Source organism: Podarcis tiliguerta (assembly GCF_965153285.1).
Source record: "Podarcis tiliguerta genome assembly, chromosome: 17".
Lineage (NCBI taxonomy): Eukaryota > Metazoa > Chordata > Lepidosauria > Squamata > Lacertidae > Podarcis > Podarcis tiliguerta.
Genome location: NC_139550.1, coordinates 21,247,072 through 21,275,062, shown reverse-complemented (window position 1 = coordinate 21,275,062; position 27,991 = coordinate 21,247,072). Strand labels below are relative to the sequence as shown.

The following is a 27,991-nucleotide window of genomic DNA, read 5'->3' as shown; positions in this document are numbered from 1 at the left end:
TTGGTTCTGAGAGAGAAGACTTAGAATTTCTAGGACTAAGCATCAGTGAAATGGATGAGGTTATTCTCAGGGTCAAAATGATAGCTGTGTGTCTATAATGTCAGTGCTGTATGCAGCAAGGTCAAGAACGCCGCTGGTCAATTCAGCATTCTGCACAATTGTTTTGCAGCAGACACAATGGTGACATCTAGTGGTACTTGGGTCACAGTTTGGTAGAGGTATGGTGAACTTTAGGAACAGCTCCTGCCTATTCCTCCCTGTCTGTTGTTTCCTAATAGCATAGGATTATGTTGATAAGCTGGATGTTCATAAGCATTGGGGGGGGGGGGAATTCTGACAGCCAGGTGTTAATTACATGTCTCATCATCTCTTCTGCCACCAGTATTTATTGAACCCATGAACACTGATTTTATAACACCGTTTGTGTACGCACAGGGTATGGAGTACCTGGGTTCAAAAAGATACGTTCACAGAGATCTAGCAACACGGAATATCTTGGTGGAGAATGAAAACAGAGTTAAAATTGGAGACTTTGGCTTGACAAAAGTTTTGCCTCAGGACAAAGAATACTACAAAGTCAAGGAACCAGGAGAGAGTCCCATATTTTGGTATGTTTCTCTCTGACACTTGATTACAAGGCAAATGATTTGGGGGAAGTGCAATACTGCATAAATTATTTGGCCCTTGGAATATAAGAAAGCGATGCATCTAAAACTTACTCAATCTAGAGTATTATTATGGGACGCGGGTGGCGCTGTGGGTTAAAGCCTCAGCGCCTAGGACTTGCCGATCGCATGGTCGGCGGTTCGAATCCCTGTGGCGGGGTGCGCTCCCGTCGTTTGGTCCCAGCGCCTGCCAACCTAGCAGTTCGAAAGCACCCTCGGGTGCAAGTAGATAAATAGGGACCGCTTACCAGCGGGAAGGTAAACGGCGTTCTGTGTGCTGCGCTGGCTCGCCAGATGCAGCTTGTCACGCTAGCCACGTGACCCGGAAGTGTCTGCGGACAGCGCTGGCTCCCGGCCTTTAGAGTGAGATGAGCGCACAGCCCTAGAGTCTGGCAAGACTGGCCCGTATGGGCAGGGGTACCTTTATCTTTACCTTAGAGTATTATTCTTGGTATGAGTTTTCGTGTGCATGCACACTTCTTCAGATGCACTGAAACAGAAGTCACCAGACCCTTATATATAGTGAGGGTGGGGAGGGGTATTACTCAGAAGGGTGGTGGGAATGGGTGATTGGCTGATAGGTGTGGCCAAACCCTACGCCAAAGGATAAATGGACATAAATCTGACATCGGGAATCACAAGACAGAGAAAGCAGTAGGAGAACACTTCAGTTTCCCAGGACATTCTATACAAGATCTCAAAGTAGCTGTCTTATTACAAAAGAATTTCAGAAATAGACTGGAAAGAGAAGTTGCTGAATTGCAACTTGTTACCAAACTTAAAACCATGGAGAGACCTGGTCTGAATAGAGACATTGGATTCTTTTCATTAGCCATCTCACCCCTTGCTTTTTCCTGTAAGACCAATTGCAGTCATTAACAGTTGTTAACAGGTTTACCACACCTATCAGCCAATCACCCATTCCCACCACCCTTCTGAGTAATACCCCTCCCCACCCTCTCACTATATATAAGGGTCTGGTGACTTCTGTTTCAGTGTATCTAAAGAAATGTGCATGCACACGAAAGCTCATACCAAGAACAAACTTAGTTGGTCTCTTAAGGTGCTACTGGAAGAAAAAAATACATATTTGTTTCGACTACGGCAGACCAACACGGCTACCTACCTATTATTATTATTATTATTATTATTATTACCCCTGCTACTCTGGGCAGCTTCCAACACATATAAAAACATAGTAAAACATCAAACATTAAAAACTTTCCTTAGCAGGGCTACCTTCATCTGTCTTCTAAAAGTCATATAGTTGTTTATCTCCTTGACATCTGATGGGAGGGCATTCCACAGGGAAGGCGCCACTACCGAGAAAGCCCTCTGCCTCGTTCCCTGTAACTTCACTTCTTCCATTGAGGGAACTGCCAGAAGGCCCTCGGAGCTGAACAAGAGAGGTGGAGATGCTCCTTCGGGTATACAGAGCCGAGGCCGTTTAGGGCTTTAAAGCTCAGCACCAACACCTTGAATTATGCTTGGAAACGTACTGGGAGCCAGTGTAGACCTTTCAGGACCTGAGTTATATGGTCTCGGCGGCCACTCCCAGTCACCAGTCTGGCAGCCACATTCTGGATTAGTTGTAGCTTCCAAGTCACTTTCAAAGGTAGCTCCACGTCTAGTGCATTGCAGTAGTCCAAGCGGGAGATAACCAGAGCGTGTACCACTCTGGCAAAACAATGCGCAGGCAGGTAGGGTCTCAGCCGGCGTACCAGATGGAGCTGATAGACAGCCCCCCTGGACACAGAATTGACCTGTTAAGGGTATAATGTGTTGTGTTAAATTGTTTTTGTTTTATAGATCTCTTTTCCCCCCCTCCTGTCCCCTTTCTCTTCTCTCCTCCCCTCCCCGGCTTCTTATGCTATAGGTATGCTCCAGAATCACTGACGGACAACAAGTTTTCTGTGGCTTCTGATATGTGGAGTTTTGGTGTGGTCCTCTATGAACTCTTCACCTATATAGACAAGAACAAAAGCCCCCCAGCGGTTTGTAGATAACCTATATGTGTATACTTGGTCTAGGGCTATGACTATCCCCGTTAGGAGAGGGTGGGGGACCTTTTGTCCCTGCTAGGCCATATTTTGTTGAGTCAAAGTGGTTAGGAGTTAACAGCTACTTCCCTTGGCCTCTCTGCTGCCCATTGAGAAAGGGACTCCTGTTTCTCCCTGTGCAGCACAGAAACACAGCCAGCTGCCCTTGGAGAAACAAACTTGTCTTTTCCTCTATGGACAGGTCAACAGCAGGAATCTCGTGTGTGTGTGTGTGTGTGTGTGTGTGTGTGTGTGTGTGTGTGTGTGTTTTAACATATCATTTCCAATAATCACATAGCATATCTTCTTATCTTATACATTGTTTTAGACTTCCGTCAGCACCTCTGATGATTTTCCGTCTTTTATCACTTATTCTGCATTTCTTGATATATCTTTTACTCTTAATTATCATCGACTAATAATTCTCCTCATAGTCTTTCTTGTAATATTTCATATAATTCTCCTTACAAAACTTCTTGCAATCCTACTGGCATAATCTGTTCATTACTATTACTTTTCAAATAGTTCATATATTTACTCCAGTCTTCTAAGAATCTCTGATCCCGCAAATTTCGAATCCTTCCAGTTAATTTATCCAATTCTGCATAGCCCATCAATATCATCCGCCAATTCTTCTATCATCGGTAATTCTTCTCACTTCCATTTTTGTGCCAATAATATTCTTGCTGCCGTCATTGCATATGAAAACAACTTGCAGTCCTGTCTATTAATCTCATCTCCTACAGTGCCAAGTAAAAATGCTTCTGGTTTCTTAATAAATGTATATTTCAACATCTTTTTCATCTCATTATATATCATTTCCCATAGGTTTTTCACTTTTAACAGCAGGAATCTCTCACTTTCCCTCTTCACTCCTGCTGAGCTGCGGTCTCCTCCCTCCAAGCTGCTAATCAGCACAAAATACTGCAGGGTCTCGTTTTCCCTGCAAATGTTTGTTTCTGCCTTTTAGGGCCATCTGAAATTACAGTTATTTATATGCTTTTGTAGCCCACGCTTCATGCGCTCTCAGATTACCAGCAGCCTAAAACAAGTTAGCCCCACTTAGTGGCATAACAGCTGAATTGTCAATTACATCCTATCAAACAGGAAGCAAAACCAGCAGCGACACTGCAGAGGGAATAATACTCTGATCTCGCCCTCTACCCTCCAAGAAGATGTGCCTTGTAGCAGGGAGGGCATTCCACAACCGAGGGGGGCCACCACGCAGAAGACCCTCCATGCCCTGCTGCTTCACAAAAGCCACCAGTGATGGCACTCCCACACCTGGCAGATCTTAATGTCTGGGAATGTCTGGGGGGGGGGCATGCTCTAAGCACAATGTGCTGTGCATGGGACAGCCCTTGAGGGTCGTTTGGAAATGTCAGCAGGGCCAGAGTATGGCCACAGAGTTTGTAGCAAAGATTCCTAGCGCTGTGGTTGCTGATGTGTTTCCAGCCTAAATTCAAGGTGCTGAGATTTACTTCTGGGGCAGAAAGTGGTAAGGGGAATATGCCACCAGTGGGGGGGGGGGGAGCAGGGTGAAAGCAACATGGGTGGGATGCGCTTTCTCTTTCCCCATCCTCTCTGACCTCTCTTCTCTCCACACAAAAATGCACTTTTCATTAATCCCTTTTCCCCATCTTCATCTATCCATCCATTCATTTTCGTTCTCTTCTGGCTGGAGCAACCATTCCGAAGGAGGTTGAGTGCTACATGCAGACTCCAGGCCAACAAATTGCAAAGTTCATTACAGTCTGAACCCAGAAGAACAGAAGGAAATGCCTTCTCCCTCGTCTTCCCAACCCCCTGTTAAGGAGCTCTTTTTCAGTAGCTGGCTCCAAGATTTGGAATTAGTTACCAGGTTTGGTGTATGTAACTCTGGGAGACTGGCCCTTTTGTAACTAGCCTTTTGTATATTAACGCCAGCTCTCTCCTTTTTAAAATCTAACTCTGATAGTATTTTATTGTTGCTCAAGTTTTGTTTTGTTTTTTTAAAAAATCAGTTTTAACCTACTGCAGGAACAAATGTTGAAAAACAGGCCATAAATTTTCCAAATAAATAAAAGCAAGTTTCTGTCTGCAAAACCTTCATATTGGCATAGATTTAATTTTTTTACTTTATTAAATGAGGGATATTCTATAGGCCTTAAAGGTTTGCCTCTCTGACATATTGCATTCTATCCAACAAAGACTAGTGTGCCTTCTGCATAGCTCCTCCTATGAAACTGGGTAATTCTTTGATACTTTGATGTCATTAACCTTAACGGAAACTCAACTTGGAATTTTTATTTTAGGAGTTCATGCGCATGATTGGGAATGATAAGCAGAACCAGATGATTGTGTTCCATTTGATAGAGCTGTTGAAGAATAACGGAAGGCTGCTCAGACCTGACGGATGCCCAGATGAGGTACCTGAATGTATCACTTTATCATGCTTTTCTCTCACTTGGTGTAGCTGTCAGTCATGGTGTGCCTCTGAATTGTTCCTGTGGTAGAGACGACCATAGGAGAACACTTGCCACTGTGTTTTTTTAAAAGACATCTGAAGGCAGCCCTGTTTAGGGAAGTTTTTAAATATTTAATGCTGTATTGTTTTTAACACTCGATTGGGAGCTGCCAGAGTGGCTGGGGAACTCAGCCAGATGGGTGGGATGGATATATATATATATATATATATATATATATATATATATATAATGATTATAATATAGTATATGGTGGAAACCATGAATAGAGGGGATTTGCATAAGGTATGGAAGAAATGTGCTGGCCTGGGATTGCTGACAGGTTTTGCACGACTATTCGCACCGCACTGAGAGCCAGTGTGGTGTAGTGGTTAAGAGTGGTAGACTTGTAATCTAGTGAACCGGGTTCGCTTCCCTGCTCCTCCACATGCAGCTGCTGGGTGACTTTGGGCTAGTCACACTTCTCTGAAGTCTCTCAGCCTCACTCACCTCACAGAGTGTTTGTTGTGGGGGAGGAAGGGAAAGGAGATTGTTGGCCGCTTTGAGACTCCCTAGGGTAGTGATAAAGCGGGATATCAAATTCAAACTCTTCTTCTTCTATTTCTGCTCATCTCATACTGGTGTTTTCTCTCTTGCCAAGGTCTATGCCATCATGACGGAGTGCTGGAACAACAGCGCCAGCCTGAGACCCTCCTTCAGGGATCTTGCTCTGAGAGTGGATCTCATAAGGGAGAGCATGGGTGGCTGAACATGCTGGCATTCACCCAAAGGGACCTGCCGACATGCACAGCAAGTGTGTCCTGTTCTTCGGGACGTCGCAGATCGTTGCTTATACCATTCAGAGACAGCAGCAAAATCATCCCATCCAACCTCGCCCGTGATGACGAAGGATGCGGCTTAGTTTCTTCATCGGGAATACTAGCGCGATGCATTGATGAAAAGCACTTTGATAGCAAAGGAATTGCTTCCCCCCTTCCCTTTATTTTGAAGCAGAATAGTGCAGCGTGATCAGTAAGCATCACCATGGTTTGCCTAATAGGACAACTGCAGAAAAAAATGATGATGTCAGACAGGGGAGTTATGGAAAGATAAGAAGACTGGGTGATTTAGGTTGCAATCGTGTGCCTGCTTACCTGTGGATTGCTTTTGACCAATGAGACTTGCTTCTAAGGAGCTATATATAGCACTATGTTCTTCAGCAGCAGTTGACTTGCAGGGTTTCTGGTAGCACAGCTACCAGAAGACTTTGCGCTTCCAGCTGCACCACTTTGAAAAAGAGCAAATGTTTGCACTTAACAATGGAATTACCAGTGCATGGGTTCCTCTTTTCGCTACCCCTTATTTTGTTCCCTCCCCCTGCTACCTTCGTCCACTTTTGCCTGCCGTAAGAGGAGATTTTATACCAGGCGAGGCTACCTCTCACGTAGCTTGGAACGGTGTGTTCCTTTGCGTAGATGAACATTTCTTTAGGTGTGTGCAGTTATGCAATTCTGTGAGAGACTTAAAGATATTTTTTATATAAAAAGGATAATATAAGTGTAGCAGAGAAACACAAAGCACCAGTCAGGATGAGAGAAGATTGCTGATGGGTTCTGGCGATAGCTTTTATGTCATACAACTGCCCAATGCTGTGCCAGCACAAGAACCGCTCAAAACACAGCAGCAGTACAAAGTTGAGGCTCAGTTGCAGATGCGTTTCGTGCCCTGCAAGCCGTTGCTGAGTAAGTCTGAGTTGCAGAAAGCAGCAGAAAGAAGCCGCTGGAATACCTTTTTGACTTTTTTCCTGCAGTGAACTATGAGCGATTTAGCCTTCTGTTCCATGCATTGCACAAGAGCCGCTGTTTTATGAAAGGGTTTGTTGCTGTTTATTAGTTTTAAAACTTTTTTTACTTTGTCAAGGCGTCACGGCTTTAATGTGTAGAAGAAAGGCTTTAAAAAAGAGAAAAATAGCCGTTTAAGCAACTTCTGTGTGCCTGTCTAAGCCAGCCAGAGAAGAGATGTCTGTTCAGGCAGTGTGATATACTGTAAATACTTCAAAGGAAAGGGAACAAATAAGAAGAGATATTTTTTTAAACAAACACCTGCTGAAAATTGCATTTTTAAATGAACAAGTATATATAGCAGTCTATTTTCCTATGTATGTTGTCAAGCGCTGACCGCGTTTCCTTAAGGCAGTTTTTTGAAATCATGTCATTGGCAGCAGCTTAATATGTTCCCCATGCTAAACTTTGTTAGCGTTGCCAACTTTCCCAGATGCTGCATTTTTCCTTTCTACCCTCTTCAACTCTTTACTGGGTGACCCAGTCAGATTGAAATAGAAAAGCAGGCTTCCAATGTTACGAAGAACAAATGTCACCCATCTGGCCCGTCCTAGTCTTCTTCAGGTTACTGAACAATTTGGCTCTGTGTAAGGATAGCCAATGGGGACGCAGGTGGCGCTGTGGGTAAAACCTCAGTGCCTAGGACTTGCCAATCACATGGTCGGCGGTTCGAATCCCTGTGGCGGGGTGCGCTCCCGTTGTTTGGTCCCAGTGCCTGCCAACCTAGCAGTTCGAAAGCACCCCCAGGTGCAAGTAGATAAATAGGGACCGCTCCAGCGGGAAGGTAAACAGCGTTCCGTGTGCTGCACTGGCTCGCCAGATGCAGCTTATCACACTGGCCACGTGACCCGGAAGTGTCTGCGGACAGCGCTGGCTCCTGGCCTATAGAGTGAGATGAGCGCACAACCCTAGAGTCTGGCAAGACTGGCCCGTACGGGCAGGGGTACCTTTACCTTTTAAGGATAGCCATGTGATTTTTCCTTACTTCTTTTCACAACAGCCTAAGTTGTGAAATATATATAAAGCCACTGTAACTCCTTGCGCACCAGGTTCAGTGGCGCACATTTGCATTTGCCAGCTTAGGAACATGGAGAGTAACAAGCAGGTAGTAGCATCAGACTCTCTTTCTTGCCCCTAATGATTTGGCTGTCGGCTTCGGAGCTGGCCAGAATACTTTAACAGAAGGGCACTGGGTATTTCCTCTTCTCTAACTGGTTGCCCACCAAGCCTTGTTTTGGTGACTTGCGATAGAAGTATCCTCCTTGGGAGAAGGTGCTGAGAAGATGTTTGCTTCCTAAAATCAAAAAGGGGGGATGTCAATTGAAAGAGGTTGTTGCTTTCCACTATGGAGATGGAATGAAAACTTGAAATGTACTTTGGCGTATGGCAGAACGTGCTTAGATGTGCTATGAACTTATGTACCTACCTCAAAAATGGAGGAGGGTGCAGCGATGTCAGTTTTGCATGAGGCTAAGAAGTACCTCCAAAAGTTACAATTACTTAGCAGGTGAGCTCCAGTCTACCAATATTTTGTGCCCCTGTGTGCTCCGGCAAGTGCTGATCTAATGGCTCTTGGGTATGTGTGAAGCTCTCCTTTCACACGTGCAGGAGATTATCGTTCTGTTTTACAAGCAGGGGTGTTTCACACGTGCGATGGGCATACGGAACAGCAATTCTTGTTTGTAAGTAGAGATGGGAAATGCCGGCGTCTTTTCCTCTGGTAAAGACATTTATTTTATTTGTAAGAGTAGAGAGTTATGTAAGCAACTGCCAGGGGATTGGCGGAAGGAAGAGAACGTGGGATTGAAATTGTGGGTAGCCATGTTTTGTAACAGCACGTTATGTTTAAATGGCTGGAAATGTTTGCATTTTAAGAGACAGTTTCACAATGTATATTTTTAAATTGCTTTTGGTCGAATACATTGCACATTTGTACATTGCTTTGAAGTTGATTTTAAAACAGGTTGTACATGAAATATATTTTCTTTTTTGTAGACTATTTACGTGTATTGTTTTTGTTTAGGTTCCGTATTAACCGAAATCATAGTAGCATAAGGTTTAAAGTGACAGCAGGTACCAGGATAAACAGATGCAGCCGTCTGACCATGATAGAAGCGCATCTTCTATGTGATCAAGGATTTCATATTCCATTTTATTTTATTTTTTAAAAGGAAGAAACCTCAGGGAATTTTGTGTAATGCAACAAAGAGTTCTTCCATAGTGGTTTTTAAGTAAATAAAAATGTATTTGTTTGATCTAGTATAGTATGATTGACTTACATTCTCATGATAATCTTTTCAACACTTCTGTGATTGCAATCGTTTAACCTAGGTGGGGGGGATCTCAGGCCAAGAGGCCAAATGCAACTCTCCAGGCCCTCTTATCTGGCCAAAACCTCTGTCCCCAGGCCACACCTCTCACGGTCTCTGATTCACGTGTTTTTCCTCTGATTGGAATGTGTCTTGAGCTTGGATAATAATGCTTGCTTGCCTGGATAGAGAGGGCTGTGCATAGCAACCATTGCTCCATTCACTTCTGCTTTTAACCCTCCCACCACTGGCACGTGACCCTTGAAGCTTCCTCATAAAACCCAAGGACTGAACAGTGAAGAAGTGAAGAGCCCAATCTATAAAGGTGCTAAATGTTTCAAAGGCGGCGCAAGCCACTGAGCATCCCATAGGCTTTGCCTTGTCGACATAGAAGGCCCCTTCAAATTTAAAACCCAACCATTGGAAATCCTTAGGTTGTATAAGAAGAAGGCGAAAAGCAGATTCTACATCACATTTTGCCAGCAGGGCCCCCCTACCAAATTTCCTAATGAGCTTAACGGCCTGGTCAAAGGAGGCATATCTCACAGAACGCAGTTCGGCCAGGATAGCGTCATTTACAGAGCCTCCTTTGGGATAAGATAAGTTGTGAATAAGGCGAAATTCCCCTTTTTAGGATACGATCCCTAATGGTGAGAGGTGCAGATTAGGAATAGGGGGACTTTCAAAGGGGCCAGCCATCCGCCCTGCAGAAATTTCCTTTATTATCTTTTTTCTTGCCACCTCAGGCATCTCCCTAACTGACTTTGATTAGGTGGGTGTGGCGATCACACAGGGTCCCCGGACATTTGACTGTCTATTGACCCTGTGCCACCACTGTGATTGCTTTTTCGCTGCCACCAACCCGTTACCCTCGGGTACACACGGAGTCCAGACAGTTGTTAACATTAATTAATAATCAAGTTTATTTATAGGCATGAACAAGCTTATGGTTTCAGTTAACTTTTCTTGGCAGTTTCTTAATCTTAGTTCCTTAACTGTCCTATGCGGTCCTAACAACTTCAAACTGATGATTCCAACTATCGATCTGACTCCACCTAACAATTCCTCTCACTCTCTCACCACACAACACGACCAACCCACAGACTTATATCCTCCCTCTTCCTTCACCAACTCTCAACTGACGACTCTCACTCTAACTCCTCCTTTCAGTTTCTCTCTGGCCAATCACATCACACGCATTTAACCCTTTCCATATGACCCACCTAGGAGGCAAATGCCACAGTGGGTTTCTTGAATTTGGGGGGGGAATGATACAGGAATTCTAAAACCAGAGGCGAAACCCTCCCAAAGATACTGGGCTGCCTCCTTAATTGGGTAAGTATTAAAGAACAAGGGACCCATGAGGAGATTGGTGGGGAAGATGAACCCTTTTCATTCCAGACATACTCTGCCATGAACTGTCCCGTGGCATAGACAGAGAACAGTGCAACAAAGAAAAACGAAAAGAAGAAGGGGGATAGGACAGTGGTGTGAATGGACTGGTGCAGTTCTGCACCCAAGATATAATGAGAAAACTGTGAACTTAAGTGTAATAAAACTCACATATGGAACCAAAAGACCATAGAATTACAGAATCCCATAGTTGGAAGGGACCACCCAGAAAATTTATATAATAATAAAGTCCTTTTTTTAAAAAGCAACCTGACATTCACAACTGGATACATATTTATCCAAAGCAATATAATTATCAAATCCCTTTAGCAGAGAGACCAATTACTTTCTGTAGCTCACATACCTCTGATAAACCAGATATTCTCTATGAGATTAGTAGGATTGTGATGGCAATGAGATGTGCTTAACCCAAGATTGGTAAAATGGTACTAAAGGAGTTTGTGGATGTAATCTCAGAACCTTTGTCTATGACCTTTGCAAATTCTTGGCGAACTGGGAAATCTCTACCAGGAAGCACCAGAACTCTGACTAGCCATGTTGTATAGGATCAATTTCAATCTGTTTTTCTTTGTTGCACTGTTTTCTGTCTATGCCACTGGACACATCGTGGCAGAGTATGGAATAAAAAGAGTTCATTTTCCCCACCAATCTCCTCATGGGTCCCTTGTTCTTCCCACACAACTTCATGAGCATTCAGGCAGCTGTGTAAAATGTGTGTGTGTGTGCCTTAAAAAACAAAAAAGATCAGAATGTAAGTATTTTAATTAACCAATAAACTGAAACTGACACAGGGACAAACAGAAGAAGACGCCTTTACCTCGGTATGGCTCCCCTTTATCACATACACAGCCCAACAAGACAATGACAATAATCCACCAACAGCATACGAATCAATATGGCTATCCTGATCCAAAATAACCCCACTCACACACGAAAACAAAGATCACCACAGCCAATCACAAACAAACAACCACACCCTAGGCCAACCCCAACCTCTCACACCACCAAAGAAACACAAATGAACAGCAGAGAACCTGCACGAGCAATGCTGACACCAAACCCTACATACATTAAGCATAATAGAAACATTGCCACCCGACCCCCCCATCTTCCCCCCTCCAACCACCCCCTAATGTCTCAACAAATGAAACTGATTTGTAAAAATGTTACACGGAAAAAAATACGAGAGACATTACACATACTTCTGTAAAACAAGAAAATCTTTAATAAAAAAAAATGTAAGAATCATAGAATCATAGAGTTGGAAGAGACCAGAAGGGCCATCGAGTCCAACCCCCTGCCAAGCAAGTAAGTATTTTAAAGTATCTGAATGGCCAAGTGCAAACCTCTCCTTCTCAGAACACCTCTGATCCCAGATCCATGTGGATATGTAGCCATAGTATCATTGTCTTCCAGGCCAATGACAATGCAGGTTGTCAAGCCATTCACATGCCGTTCACCTTTACCTGGTTGCGTATCAAGGAATAATCCAGGATCAGCTTTGGCCACTAAGCAAACAGGCAGATGCAGGGCAGCTACCAGAGCTGGTAAATGTGCAGCTGGGCAAAAATGATCTGGAAAATAGAGAAGGCCTCAACCTCAGCCTCACAGCCAGGTTGCACGATGACCAGCTGCTGTCCCACTCAAGCTCAGTCACTCTGCTCACCAACAGTGTCCCTTTGAGCTCCTGCTTTCCTAGCCAACAAATGCACACCTTCGCCTCCACCTGCCCAAACTTCACATGATGTCCATGTACTCTGGCTTCTACCTACTTTGTGCCTTCTGATCCTCTCCCTCACTTCTTTCTCATTATGATAACTTGGGAGATCTTAATGTACAGGAACAGGTCATAGAATCATAGAGTTGGAAGAGACCACAAGGGCCATCGAGTCCAACCCCCTGCCAAGCAGGAAACACCATCAGAGCACTCCTGACATATGGTTGTCAAGCCTCTGCTTAAAGACCTCCAAAGAAGGAGACTCCACCACACTCCTTGGCAGCAAATTCCACTGTCAAACAGCTCTTACTGTCAGGAAGTTCTTCCTAATGTTTAGGTGGAATCTTCTCTCTTGTAGTTTGGATCCATTGCTCCGTGTCCGCTTCTCTGGAGCAGCAGAAAACAACCTTTCTCCCTCCTCTATGTGACATCCTTTTATATATTTGAACATGGCTATTGTATCACTCCTTAACCTCCTCTTCTCCAGGCTAAACATGCCCAGCTCCCTTAGCCGTTCCTCATAAGGCATCGTTTCCAGGCCTTTGACCATTTTGGTTGCCCTCCTCTGGACACGTTCCAGTTTGTCAGTGTCCTTCCTGAACTGTGGTGCCCAGAACTGGACACAGTACTCCAGGTGAGGTCTGACCAGAGCAGAATACAGTGGCACTATTACTTCCCTTGATCTAGATGCTATACTCCTATTGATGCAGCCCAGAATTGCATTGGCTTTTTTAGCTGCCACCTTTTTTAGGTGCCTTTGATTTTCCGACTGTTTCAGTCCCAACATGCAAGAATGCACAAGTACAGGACGTCTTCGCTTTCCCTCAAAGGCCTTGTCTTTTTCCAGATCACAAAGTGTTGAACCTCATGTAAAAGGGGTTGCACCTCATAAAAGCGAGCCAGGAAGTGCTGGACAATGGGCTATGTAGGGTGGTGAATGCTTCCCTCTGCAAGGGAGTCTTCCCAGACCCACTTAAAGAAGCGATTATTAAACTACTTCCTAAAAAACCATATTTGGCCATTGCCCGTCCCCAAATCTTCCATTCTTGGGCAAGGGTGGGGGTGGGAGCCACTGAACAACTCCAAGCACGCCTGGAGGATGCAGACCATTTGGATCCCTTCCAGCTGGGATTCAGGTCCCATCATGGGACTGAAACTGCCTTGGTTGCACTGGTAGGTGATCTCTGGTGAACCAGGGACAGCAGCGAAAGCTGTTTCCTGGTTCTGCTGTATCTCTTCATACCATTGACCATGGTATATTTCTAAACCTTCTAGGGGATGTTGGGAGCTGGGGGCAATGTCATGCAGTGGCTCCACTCCATCCTGGGCTGTGTCCAGAAAGTGGTGTAGGGGGATGAGTGTTTGGACCCCTAGGAGCTCACTTGTGGGGTCCCTCAGAGATCCATCCTCTCCCCCATGCTTTTCAACATCCATATGAAGCCACTGGGAGAAATCATCACAGAGTTTGGGCTGGGCGCTCACCAGTATGTGGATGATTCCCAGGTCTACCTCTCCTTTAAATTGGAACCAGTGAAGGCAGTGAACATCCTGTGTGAATGTCTAGAGGTGGTTGGAAGATGGTTGGTGGCTAATGCATTGAAATTGAATCCCAACAAGACAGAAGTATTGTTTCCAGGGGACAGGAGACGGGCAGGTGTGGGGAGACACCCTGGTTCTGAATGGAGTAATAGTACCCCTGAAGGACCAGGTGCACAGCCTGGGAGTCATTTTGGACTCACAGCTGTCCATGGAGGCACAAGTCAGTTCTGTTTCCAGGGTGGCTGTCAACTAGCTCCATCTGGTACGCTGGCTGAGACCCTACCTGCCTGCAAACTGTCTCCCCAGAGTGGTGCATGCCCTGGTTATCTCCTACTTGGACTACTGCAATGCACTCTACTTGGGCCACCTTTGAAGGTGACTCGGAAACTACAACTAATCCAGAATGTGGCTGCTAGACTGGTGACTGAGAGCAGCTACCAGGACCACATAAGCCTTGTCCTGAAGGATCTACATTGGCTACCAGTCTGTTTCTGAACACAATTCAAAGTGTTGGTGAGAGACCTTTAAAGCCCTAAATGACCTTGGCACTGCATACTATAAGGAGCGTCTCCACCCCCATCATTCTGTCCAGACACTGAGGTCCAGCTCTGAGGGTCTTCCTGCACTTCCCTCATTGCAAGAAGTGAGGTTACAAGGTACCAGACAGAGGGCCTTCTCTGTAGGTTTAGCACACCTGAGTGTGAAGTTACAGGAAAATCTAGCTTTGGAATTCAGGAGGCTGGAGGAAGGGGGGAGAAGGGTGAAGCTTCTGTGAAGGCCAGCAGCAGGGGCAGGATTGTCACAATGCTGTGGAATCATAGAATTGTAGAGCTGGAAGGGAACCCAAAGGTCATTCAGTCCAACCCCCTGCAATGCAGGAATCTCAGCTAAAGCATCTGTGACAGATAGTCATCCAACCTCTGCTTACAAAATAAAGGTGTTCACAACCTCCCGAGGGAGACTGCTCATCTATTGAAGAGCTCTTACTGTCAGAAAGTTCTTCCTGATGTTTAATCGGAATCCTCTTTCTTGTAACTTGAAGATCTGGAGTCCTTCCATCTAAACTCAGGTGTCTTAAATTTATGACACCACCATGTATTGATTCTCAAAGGAATACAGACACTGGGTGTGTGCCTAGAAACTGCACCCCGCCCCAAAATCTTGCTACCTCTTGGGTGTGCAACTTTGGTAACTGTTATGTACTGAGTTGAATAGGATCCAAAATGCAGCAGTCTGAATGGTCCTAGAACAATAGGATCCAAAAGGCAGCAGTCTGAATGGTCCTAGAACAATAGGATCCAAAAGGCAGCAGCCTGATTGGTCCTAGAACAATAGGATTCAGAATGCAGCAGTCTGATTGGTCCTAGAACAATGCAGCAGTCTGATTGGTCTGCAGGAACCACCCAATCCAGCTCCAGATGGAAGTGAATCCACAACCTGATTGGCCTACAGGAGAATTCTGGAATTAACCAATCACATGCAGCCCATTGTGTAAATAATGTATATAAAGCAGATACTTTGGGGAAACTTTCATTCCCTCCTCACCACTATGAGCTGAATAAAGAGCATGAAATCCACTCTCTACTCCGAGTATATTTCAGTAACAATATGAGATTTCAAGAGAGAAGCAATTCTATGTTTGCTAAAGCAATTTGAATCAATAATTCCCATTGCATTCATGATGGCAAGTGTGTTATGAATCCCATCTGCAACCAAATATTTTATTTCCGTGGTGCTGGAGGTCAAAGAACCACAATCCTTTGCTCTCGTACTACTTTATTTAACAGTGGATAGTCTACCTTAAGCATTACAATTTCCATGGAAAGTTCAGCATGAGATCCAAGACAAGTTCTAGAAGAGAAGGGATGTGGATGCATCTCAGCAAAACCACTGCAGAATTTTGTGATGGTTTGCTGTCACAATGCAAAGACACCACCCCAGGTTTTTCCAAGGCGCTAAGAAGCCTACAATTAATTGCATACAAGACGGGGTTAAAAATCATCTGTGCTTCTCCTTTGTGTACACAATGGTCAAGCAGCACAGCAACTGAACCAGTATTTCTAACAGTGGGCATCAATAATTTCCTCCACGCTGCATCCCACTGTGCAACACTTCCTTGGCAGGTACATCTCTTGTCTTATGAAGCGTTTGACTTGTGGGAAACCTGATCTAACACGGCTAGCAATGCCTATTAGATATTTTATCTTCTGCCAAGCATTCTCCTCAGCTGCATCCATAGAATTCTTGCGAGGGTTATTTGAATCAAAGAAATGTCCCAGCGATGGCTCTGCATTGGGTCGGTGGTGGTCTTCAGCTAACTCTGAAAAGGAAAGACAAAACCATTATGCTTCTCAGCTCATACTTCCATTTCAACAGAACTACAATACTGAAAGATGACTCTTAATATTAACAAATGAGAAACAAATGCACATTTCTTTTGCAATAAAAAAAGGATGGTTGACAAAAGACCACTATCTTTTATTTATTTAAATCACAAGCTACTACTGCTATGTCAGACTAGATATCCTTGATGAATTCTGAATGGAATCAAATCTTGTCTTTTGAGTCGTAAAAAGCCAAAATCCAACGTCAACTACAGCAGAAATCTAAATCTCCACCTGATCTAACACGGCTAGCAATGCCTATTGGAGATTTTCTCTTCTGCCAAGCATTCTTCTCAGCTGCATCCATAGAATTCTTGCGAGGGTTATTTGAACCAAAGAAATGTCCCGGCGATGGCTCGGCATTGGGTCGGTGGTGGTCTTCAGCTAACTCTGAAAAGGAAAGACAAAACCATTATGCTTCTCAGCTCATCTTCTGAAGCTATTGCATATAGGAAATGCAGTTAAACAGAAGATTTGGTTTCCATTGCCGTCATCCTTTAGGGCCTTCTCAGACAGAAGTACGTCCTGTTAAATGTATGCTACTCACATGCTAAATGTGCCCAGGATTGCAGCCTCAGTTACTTTAAATAACATTTATCTGACTTTGGTTTGCAAAAGTCCTTATCAATTCTGAATCCTCCGTGCATCTTAACTAAGAAAAGTATTGTTGACATATTGGAATGCTAGTTTTATTGGGTGCTGGTGGTTTGTTTAAGTAATCAATTTTTTTTTTTTTAAATGTACTACTACTACTACTATTGATGAGAAACAAGTATTGATAACACTGCACAATATCATTCGTTGCTTGGTCCTCTTCATTCCATTTTCTGGTTTGTACCAACAAATTGCATTTTTTAGAAATAAAGATTAACAGTGGAATTAAAATAAATTGAAAACAATGCATTGCATGTTACAAAGTTTGGGCTCTCATCTCAGAGAACATTCATTGATTCTTCACAACATTTCTGTATCTCTGCTTTTAACAAAGCACCTAACAATTTTCAGAACTAAATAAATTTAATGATTTATCGTAATACATTCTCCGCAAAGCCAATGTCCTCTTTGTGTTTCTGTCCGCATGATATTTTCTGCCACTTGGATTCAAGCTTTTTCCCTATCTGCTTCATTGACCCCAGCTCTCTAGTAAATTAGCAGTAAGACTCTGTGCCCTGTGAGAAAGGGCATTTGCAAGTAATGGTGAAATAATTAATCAGTTCTCTATTCTATGGAGTAACTAGTTCTTTGAGAGAATGCCAGCCATCCTAGCTGTAAACTCCCCAAAGACCCTTAAGAATCTATCAGATTCCATCAACCTTCAGGGAGAACCCACTTTAAATACCTGTGAAGAGCAGAAGCAGTTGTAAGCCTAAGTCCTACCAGGAAATGGTCTGACCATTACGAAAGAGTCTAGAAAGATTTCCATACTCCCATTTCAACAGAACTACAATACTGAAAGATGACTCTTAGTATTAACAAACAGACTTTTGTTGGCAAGGTGATGCCAACCAAGGTCCGTATAGTTAAAGCTATGATTTTCCCAGTAGTGATGTATGGAAGTGACAGCGGGACCATAAAGAAGGCTGATTGCCAAAGAACTGATGCTTTTGAATTATGGTGCTGGAGGAGACTCTTGAGAGTCCCATGGACTGCAAGAAGATCAAACGCATCCATTCTTAAGGAAATCAGCCCTGAGTGCTCACTGGAAGGACAGATCTTGAAGCTGAGGCTCCAATACTTTGGCCACCTCATGAGAAGAGAAGACTCCCTGGAAAAGACCCTGATGTTGGGAAAGATGGAGGGCACAAGGAGAAGGGGACGACAGAGGACGAGATGGTTGGATAGTGTTCTCGAAGCTACCAGCATGAGTTTGACTAAACTGTGGGAGGCAGTGGAAGACAGGAGTGTCTGGCGTGCTCTGGTCCATGGGGTCACGAAGAGTCAGACATGACTAAACGACTAAACAACAACAACAATTAACAAACGAGAAACAAATGCACATTTCTTTTGCAATAAAAAAAGGATGGTTGACAAAAGACCACTATCTTTTATTTATTTAAATCACAGGCTACTACTGCTATGTCAGACTAGATATCCTTGATGAATTCTGAATGGAATCAAATCTTGTCTTTTGAGTTGTAAAAAGCCAAAATCCAATGTCAACTGCAGCAGAAAAAAGAAACATTTTCTCTCCAAAAGCCGACCATGGATCATTTCACTTGGGTTAAAAACAAAACAAAACATCCATCTGCAGACTGTGCATTATACCGAACTGCTTTCTAATCCATTTCTTTTCTTCCTGTACCCACTTATACAGATTATAACTAAAAACAGGAGCTTTGGCCCGAAATATGGAAAATCCCATGCGCTCCCTTATAGAAGTCACCTTACTCCTCTTGAACAGGAATACAAAAGAGCAGCAAGCTACATGGTGAAGGACTGGCTGGTAGCTCAACTTTGTCTGAATCACTTACCAACGCGTGGGGGACCGGAATAGCGTAGATCGTCCAGCAGGGAGCTTGCGTAATCATAAGTTTCACAGATATACTCAACTGCCTTGAAGTAATGGCGGACACAATGTCTTCTTATGTGTTGGGGCAGCACTTCGATTGGCAGTGTAACTAACAGCAATAGCAAGAGGTGGTCCAAGCTCATCTTGCCCATTTGCACTCAGTCACTGACTCTGCTCTCCCTCAGTTTGCCTTGGAGCTCCCAGGTGTCTCTCTCCTAGCCAGCAAACACTGAGCTCAGCCTCCACCTGCCTGGCCTTTAAATAAGGTGCAACACTTTGTGATCTGGAAAAAGAAGACAAGGCCTTCAAGGGAAAGCAAAGATGTCCTGTACTTGTGCATGTGGGGGCTGAAATATTCTGAAAATCAAAGGCACCTGTTCCTGTACATTAAGATCTCCCATGTTATGATAACGAGAAAGCAGTGAGGGAGAGGATCAGAAGGCACAAAGTAGATAGAAGCCAGAGTACATGGACATCATGTGAAGTTTGGGCAGGTGGAGGCGAAGGTGTGCACTTGTTGGCTAGGAAAGCAGGACCTTGGCCTCAGTGAATCAAATTGATGGACATAAATAGAAGTTCGAAGTTATGAACTTTGAAAGTCAGAAATGGAGAGGCAGTGCCCCACTTGGACTGAATAAAGCAAGATGGATGGACTTTCTGTTGGAGGGTGGCACTGCGGGAAAGCTTGGAAAAGTGGAATTCCGTAACCTCAAAGAGACTGTGGAGTATGCTTTGGAATACCTCTTGGATTACAATTTTGAACATGGAGTATGGGCAATTATGTTGAAATTGAATAAAGGAGTTGCCGAGAAAAAAGCCCTTTGGGTTTTTTCAGAACAGGGAGAAGAGTTAAGAGCCTCGGACATAAGAGCACCGGGTTGATGGAATTAATGGATCTGACAGAAAAGACTGATAAAATTAACAGAAAAGACTGACAAAATCCGAAACCAGGGGGAAGAGATGGTAGGGAAAAATTGGGATTTTTTTTTAAAAAACAGCATTGAGTATAATATTGTACAATTAAGGAATGTTGGGAGATGGTGGAATGAATTTATATGACTTTAGTGGAAATATTACAAGGATTTGAGATTTTAGGATTTAAGGGTATAAGATTTAAGGTTTTTCTCCTTTTATTAGATGGGAGTATAGATTATCTTTTAGATGATGATGGGAAGATAAGGTTTAAATGGATTAAGATAAATAGGTGAGTAAGCAGTGAAAGATGGAAAGAATTTGCTGACTCAATTAGTAATTGGAATACAAAAAGGGAGGTGGGGGGAGGTCGAGGAAATAAGTTATTGAAGGATGGAATTCTGAAAAATGGAAGTGTTTCTTTTTTAAATGTTTTAGTTTTTTGTTTTTTCTCTTGTTGGTGGGGTGGAGGTGTGGTTTTTTATGTATTTTTAATTTTTATCTTTTTTTTTTTTACCTTATTCTATTGTACTTTGCTTTTTTTCAATTTTTTTGTATTTGTGAAAATTGGAATAAATATTTTTTTAAAAAAAGGAAAGCAGGAGCTCAAAGGGACACTGTTGGTGAGCAGAGTGACTGAGCTTGAGTGGGACAGCAGCTGGTCATCGTGCAACCTGGCTGTGAGGCTGAGGTTGAGGCCTTCTTTATTTTCCAGATCATTTTTGCCCACTGCACATTTACCAGCTCTGGTAGCTGCCCTGAATCTGCCTGTTCACTTAGTGGCCAAAGCTGATCCTGGATCATTCCTTGATACGCAACCAGGTAAAGGTGAACGGCACGTGAGCCCTGGCTTGACAATTGGCACGGAAGACAATGATACTATGGCTACATATCCACGAGGATTTGGGATCAGAGCTGATCTGAGAAAGAGAGTTTTGAGCTTGGCCATTCAGATGCTTTAAAACAGGGCCGTCTCTACCCAGTGGTGCATGGCGCCAGGGCGCTACACACTCGAGGGCACCTGGCGGAGAGTCCAAGGAGAGTCTGGGGAGGGGAGTGTGGGGAGGTAAGCGAGGCGGAGCAGGGACTGTGTGCCTGCGCATCTCCAGCACTCGTCAGAGGAGCTAGTGTCGCGAATTCTTCACGGTGCTTTAGCAGAAATGCTCAGAGTTCCAGGTTCTTCAGTGCAGTATATTTTTTGTGAGCTATATATATATATATACACAGGGATGCGGGTGGTGCTGTGGGTTAAACCACAGAGCCTAGGACTTGCCGATCAGAAGGTCGGCGGTTCGAATCCCTGCGACGGGGTGAGCTCCCATTGCTCAGTCCCTGCAAGTAGATAAATAGGTACCACTCCGGCACTGCTCTGGTTTGCCAGAAGCGGATTAGTCATGCTGGCCACATGACCTGGAAGCTGTACGCTGGCTTCCTTGGCCAATAAAGCGAGATGAGCGCCGCAACCCTGGAGTCGGTCACAACTGGACCTAATGGTCAGGGATCCCTTTACCTTTACAGATTCCACCCCAGTCACACCTGGAGGCTGACTTTGCGTGCCAATGTACCTCCTTCACCGCTCCTTCAACTGCACGACGGCTGGGTGACATTATTTCAGTGTGTACCATGCATGTGAGTGAGGAGGTAGAGATCATGTGGATATCCCAAAATATTCTTCACAAGTTCATTGTTTCTTCCTTTGTAATTAAGAAGCTGAATGTTTATCGCTGTAATATTTCACACCTGAAAATGCAAATCCTGTCATTCTAGTTTGACGCTGTTCTATAAAATGTGCAACCATATTAACTATATGAACATCCCTCCTCTCCTATGTTTGTTGTAGCCACATCTGAAAATGGGCCTCCGTCAATTCATCTCGAAAGGTGCGGGGCAGAAATGGAAGACTACCGTGCAAATGACAGGTCCTGCTATGTGGTCGAAGACACCACACACACTCTCTGCTAGTAAAAAAAAAAAAAAAAAAAAAAAAGGCTTTCTTTAGTAGACTTGCAGCATTTCTTGTCAAACACTTTTTCCTGCTTTACCAGATAAATTGGCTATCAGGGATAATTTAGTCCACAAATTAATAGCAGAGTCACTGATTTTTTAAAACCTCCAAGACCCTGCCTTGTGGTCTGGTTTCCAGAGTCGTCTTCTCAGCATATAGAATTTGTACTACAGGCATCTGCATTAGAACTAGTTTTGTATGTGCAATATATTATAGTTGCTTGTCCTGTAATATTTAAAAGACTCAAGTTGCCACCTGAGTCTGCAAAGACATACAGCTGTATTGTTTGTAGGTGAATCCTTGCAGTATTTTGCAATACACAAACAAACAAACAAACAGCCATCTACACAGGCACATAAAAGTGGGACTCCTGTTTCCAAACACATTAACATGCCCAACATTTATTGATTTGGAAACAGAAGGCTAAGCTAACAGTTGGTTTAACCCAACCGGTCTAACTAATCTTATGTTGAAATATATTCAAGAGCTTTGATGTTGTTATGATTAGTTGCATTTAAGAAAGAGGCAGTGAAAACCCCTCAGCAAGCGTCTAGAGGCTTAATGTGAGCGAACCAACTGAGATCTGATCCAAGCAAGACAGAGGTGCTCTCTGGTTGGTAGAAAACCAGGTCTCAGGTTCTGGAAAGAAAATGGTGGCCTCTAAAAAAATCAGGGGTAGTTTATGTGTTCTCGTGCACCTGTGATGAAGAGTCCTGGAGAGCACGGGGGTACCTTATCTCTGGCCACAGCTAGGCATGCTAGCAGAAAAACTGCAAACCGCGGTTTAGTACATTGAAAGTTTTAAAGGGGAATTCTGATGTGGCCATCCCTGAGCCGATGAATTCCTGCATGGGTTTCTCTACGTATTTGAACGAGCCTCTTCACTTTTATGTGCAATGTGTAACCAATACAGCTCTTGCCCCAGGTAATCTAGGACAACTACATTTTATTGTTTGTATTTAGCTTTGTGTTTATGGAACTTCGGCACATTGGGAACACATAGGAAAATATATCCCTGGCTGAGTTATATCCATTAGCTTCCAATTTCACACATGCACATTTAATGTAGACTATATAACACTTTAATTAAAGGTTGGGTTTCTCTCTTCAGTGTGGCAAATGTGGCACAGAAATCAGCATAATTTTAGACGAATTGGAGTAGGAAAATGAACACATAACAAAATGCAAATACATTTAGTGCAAAACATAATTATAATGGCAATTCATGTGGTTTGTATTTTTTACAGGAAACCAGGACACCATCAATAATTTGGAGACAAAATAGATTACAAATCAGCAATCTTTTTTTCCATACAGGCAGTATTCAATTTAAAAGCACTGCAAACAACACTGAATTTTGGGTGTTCCTGAAAAATTGGGTGTGCAAATATAAAGGTATTTTTAACACAATCTACTAATCTCAGTTCTGGTACATCCCCAATTACAGCACAGTCCGGCAATCCCCATAGTAGTTGCACGCTTTATTCTAGGCTGTTTGGCCAAAGGAAAGTTATATGAACTGATGGAATTGGCAAACCCAGTTTCGCTTCTTCTCTCGTGGGCTGCATCTCCCAGTTGACGGATGTATTCATTGTATTCACTGGAAGTAGGAACATATTCATTAAAATAATCATATAAATTTAAAAAGTCTTTCAGCGACGGCTTTCCAGCTTGTTGACTGATGCTTTGCAGTTGCTCCAGTTCAGGATCCAAGACAGACTGCAAGTTAATATTATCCAGTCCTTTGTCCGTGCTAGTTTGAAGAAACTCTGTTAAGGTAAAACAAAGGAAACTATCAAAAGGCGACCCTTTGTAAAATGTCTACTGAGCTTTTTGGAAGAAATTTGTTAGTGATACTGTGAGTATTATTCATGCATTTACCTATACACATTTTACCCCACTGGTTCACCAAAATATTTCAGGAGCAGCTTGCAAGAATAAGTAGTGATATGCAAATTTTGCTAACTAAACTAGGGCTGCCATATTGTTGTTGAGCTTTTTTGGTTTTACCCAAAATTGTTGAGGTTTTTCCTTTTGCAAAATCTCAAAAAATTATGAAGTTTTTGACCTATTTTGAAGGAAAAACAGCAAAACCAGACAATGCTGACACGGGTTGCTGTATGTCCAGATTTTCCCAGACATTTCAGCCCGGACACTGCTACCGATGGCTGATTGCCGGCTATATCTGGGAAATTCTGAGCGTATGGCAACCCTGAGTAAACAATGCATCTCATTTTAACAAGTCCAAAATATACCAATGATTTATTATTCAACAATCAGAGTTTTTTTTTTACCCATAAACATTTCAAGTACAAAAAGAAATTGCTGAGCAAATGTTCTAAGTTCGCTGCTAGAATCTGGGACTCCGAATGTGATTCCTGTAAAAAGAGGTAGGGATCTGAAGAATAGAAATATATTACAGGAAACAGGAAAGTATAATTATCCCAGTTAAAAGACACAACCACATCATTTTCTTATAGTCTTCAGCTTGAAATACTGAGCATGTAGTAAGGTTGTGATTTAGAAATAGGGCATTGACCCTTCCCCATTTTAGACCACTTACGATTTTTCACACCACGTTTCTGAAACGCTCACTGATTCTATAATACAGGTTGAGTTATTATTGCCATATTTAATTCAATAGGTCTATTTGCTAGGTAATCATGCAGAATATCCAACGTATTTTGCTTTTAAAAAAAGAACACCTGTTTGCCAAACATCACTATTGGAAATTCCCAATACATCCTTTTAAAACATGGAATTTATCTAAGAGATATGCGGCTGAGTTTTGAACTCTAGCCCCCCAATTTCTGTAACTCAGTCATGCTTCAACTGAATTTTGATATGGCATTTCTGATATGTGCAGAAGAAAAATGTACGTTTGCAGATGCAACAGCTATATAAAATGAGATTGTGCCAGTATATGTGGTAGAATATTTTTTATAAGTCCTCGATTTAGATGTTTGAGTTTACAGTCTTTTCCTCAAAAGGATAGTCGAAATTTAAAGGCACATGAATATTGGAAGTCCTAATTAAAACAGTTGTTATTACCTTCCTTGGTGCTCATCTTCAAACTGGGGCAAATCCCCATGCTAAGTTCCTTTTATTGATCAAATTGCTTCTGCTCTAAACCAAGTGTCTAAATCAAGATTTATAGCATATGCTGGGGCTTTATAGTAGAACTGCTATATACTTTCATTTACCACTTTATATTGTATTAAAATAATCTGCAAGCACTCGCCTAGGACATTTCTTTATGAATTAATTAACCAGTTGAGCATGTCAATCAGAGAAGCTGTGAGCAGCAGGCAGTCTTATACTTGTTACCCAATATCACCACAGGAAACAATAGATTATGTGTGGTGCAAGCACACACACACACACAGTATTTGCAATTCAAACAAGTTGGGGGTGGTATGCAAATCCCACAAGTCTTAAGTCTCCTTCAAATCAAACAAAGAGAATGCACAAGCACCACTGAAATCAGCAAGACATTTGAAAGACTTAACTTTGGCTGGATTATACATATTTCATTTGCCTCCCCCCCCCCCAATTTATTTTAAATGAGAAGTTGCTTTTGTATGTATTCACACTTGCTAGTGTTTCAAAGACTAATCTGAGGTTAAACTAGAGCAAGGCACAATGGCAGCCTAAAACTGGATATCACTTTTTTGCATCTGCCTCCTTGAAGTTTAGGGGAAAATTAACATGTCACGCCTTATTCACAAGTTCAACTGAGCTGCCTACCACTCTGTGTTTCCAGTTTTTGCCATGATGCAGGGGCTTCAGGTGAGAATGATGCTCCCTAGATCCACTTTCAAACAAACACAACAGAAGCAATTTACAGTTTTGGGGAGCTAAAGCTTTAGCGACTCAGAAACAACGAGGTAAAGACGGTATACTGAGAGGTGCTGTGGAACCTGCCTGGGAAATGCCCTCTCACATAGCTGTCAACGTTTCCCTTTTTTTAAGGGAAATTCCCTTATTCCGAATAGGATTCCTCGCAAGAAAAGGGAAAAGTTGACAGCTATGCCCTCTCATCAGATGTCAAACAGAGAAACAACTGCACGACTTTTAAAAGGCAGCCCTGTATAGCGAAGTTTTTGATGTTTGAGGTTTCATTGTGGTTTTTATACGGATATTTTCCTGGGGCATCCCAGCCAGATGGTTGGCACAGAAATAATAAAATTACCATCATTGCTTTTACAGTGGTACCTCAGGTTAAGTACTTAATTCGTTCCGGAGGTCCGTTCTTAACCTGAAACTGTTCTTAACCTGAAGCACCACTTTAGCTAATGGGGCCTCCCGCTGCTGCTGCGCCGCCAGAGCACGATTTCTGTTCTCATCCTGAAGCAAAGTTCTTAACCTGAGGTAATATTTCTGGGTTAGCGGAGTCTGTAACCTGAAGCGTATGTAACCTGAAGCATATGTAACCCGAGGTACCACTGTATACTAAAGGGTAGGGAAAGCAAAGTGGCGGGGCGCTCTTGATGTTTCGATCTTTGGCGATGCGTTTTGTGTTGAGAAGCGGCCCTATGGATAGCTCGCGTCGAGCAGCAGCCTCCTCGCCTCAGGGTCGTGGGTTCGAGTCCCACTGCTGAGCAAAAGATTCCTTCAGTGCAGGGGCAGGGGGTCGGACTAGATGACCCTCGTGGGTGCTGTTCTACATCCAGCTCGGGAGAACGGACTTGGCAGTGCGTCTTTACGCGCGAGTCTCCAAATGGTTCTCTCGAGCTCCATGGAGGGGGGACCTATCCCCAGACATGAGTCTACTCTACAGGGTCGCGACCTAAATCCTGCTTTAGAAGCGAGCATCTTGTAAGTTTGCGCGTGAGGCGAACAGAGAAAACTCCCCCCCCCCTTCCCCGGGGATCTGTACTTTTCCTGGTCTTTCGAAGACGCGGTTGGATATTGGAGATGTTCGTTTGGCACCAAGTTTCAGCGGGAAGAGCCACAGCGTTTAGTCTAATTTATTATTATTATTTTTATTATTAACAATAATGACCGCCCACTGTGGAAGACGAGAGACGCCCCCGACCCCCCGCGACCCCCGTTTCCCCCGACGCCGCCTCGCGAGCGTCTTACCAGCGCGCGCCCTGGCGGCGTCGAGTGGTGCCTGCTCCGTGGTCCGCTCGGCAACCCTTCTCCAGCGCGACCCTCCGCAGGTGAAGATGACGGCGCGGATGAACTCTCGCCCGCACAGCCTCACGGCGTACTCGCCGTCTTGGGGGGATGCCGAGGCTCCGGCCGCCGGGGAGCTCCGGAAGGTCAGCTCGGTCGTCAGCAGCAGCAGCACGACGGGCAGCAGCCCGCGGAGCCTCATGGCGAACGCGCGCCCTCGCCTGCCTTTGGCCGCCGCCTCGTCCCGCCCTTCTGTCGGCTCGGAGTCCTGCAGAGACGCGCCGTCGAGCGCGAAGAGGACTGGCGGCTGGAGCGCTGAGCCGCAACCTTCGCCAGGCGCGCTTTATAGAGCGAGAGGAGACCCTCCGCCTCTGACTCATCCACACGCACACGACTTTCAGCACTTCTCATTTCCGTCCTCTGCTTCCTCGCCCACCTCCCTTTATTAATTTCCTAGAGAGAAGCCCCTGCCAGATGGCCACTGGGCATTAGGAAGGAAACGTCTTCTTTTTCTTTTTCTTTTCTTTTTTAGGGTTCCCATATTTCAAAAAGTGAACATCCGGACACGAAACAATGGGGGGGGGGGGGGTTAGATAATGGACAATCTAGTATTTCTGCTTCCAGCTAGCATTCTGTAACATTTTTCTGTTCAATATACAGTGGTACCTCTGGTTAAGAACTTAATTCGTTCCGGAGGTCCGTTCATCCCAGGAGTGCCAGGGGAGCGTGCATGGACATGGCACTGAAATTTGTGGGTGCCCTGTCCCTTCATGGGAAATTTTGTAGGTGCTCAGGGACCCAGGGCCCTGGGGAGTTGACAGCGAAATTGGTGGGTGCTCTGCCGCTTCATGGGGAATTTTGTAGGTGCTCAGGCACCCAGGGCCCTGGGGATTTGGCACCTATGATACAGTCCCATTTCAGTCCACAGCATCACTGAAAGCTGTAAGGTTTCCATCTTGTAGCCGTGTTTTTTTTCCTAATTCATCTCTTAGCTGATTGAAGAAATCATCTTCCACGTTGTCATCATTCCAATTGTTTTCCCGCACATGAGCATCTTCATCTAAACGAGCCCAGTCTTTGGCAAGGAACTCTT

The 27,991-nt window shown here is 43.8% G+C and overlaps 2 protein-coding genes across 3 annotated transcripts in view; one reads left to right on the top strand and one right to left on the bottom strand.

Moving 5' to 3' along the window:
• JAK2 (Janus kinase 2) overlaps positions 1-9,244 on the top strand; it is an 84,896-nt gene extending 75,652 nt beyond the window's left edge. For both annotated transcript variants that reach the window (XM_083419542.1, XM_083419543.1), the window contains 5 exons: positions 436-608; positions 2,542-2,659; positions 4,999-5,112; positions 5,810-7,585; positions 7,956-9,244. In XM_083419542.1, coding sequence (XP_083275668.1) covers positions 436-608; positions 2,542-2,659; positions 4,999-5,112; positions 5,810-5,917 — 513 coding nt within the window. In that variant the 3' untranslated portion in view covers positions 5,918-7,585; positions 7,956-9,244. The remainder of the gene's footprint in view (positions 1-435; positions 609-2,541; positions 2,660-4,998; positions 5,113-5,809; positions 7,586-7,955) is intronic.
• Positions 9,245-22,836: 13,592 nt separating this feature from the next.
• LOC310667807 (relaxin-3-like) lies at positions 22,837-27,238 on the bottom strand. Its single transcript, XM_083420766.1, has 2 exons — positions 26,863-27,238; positions 22,837-23,546 (listed from the first exon to the last, which is right to left on the bottom strand). The coding sequence occupies exons 1-2, from the start codon at positions 27,098-27,100 to the stop codon at positions 23,179-23,181; spliced, it is 606 nt and encodes a 201-aa protein (XP_083276892.1). The 5' UTR covers positions 27,101-27,238; the 3' UTR covers positions 22,837-23,178.
• Between the last annotated feature and the right edge of the window lie 753 nt (positions 27,239-27,991).

Excerpts from the sequence above, each read along its gene's own strand:
- LOC310667807 (XM_083420766.1), bottom strand. The coding sequence starts at position 27,100 with ATGAGGCTCCGCGGGCTGCTGCCCGTCGTGCTGCTGCTGCTGACGACC. Across the intron at positions 23,547-26,862 it reads CGCCGCCAGGGCGCGCGCTG|AGTTTCTTCAAACTAGCACG; the intron begins GTAAGACGCTCG and ends TTACCTTAACAG.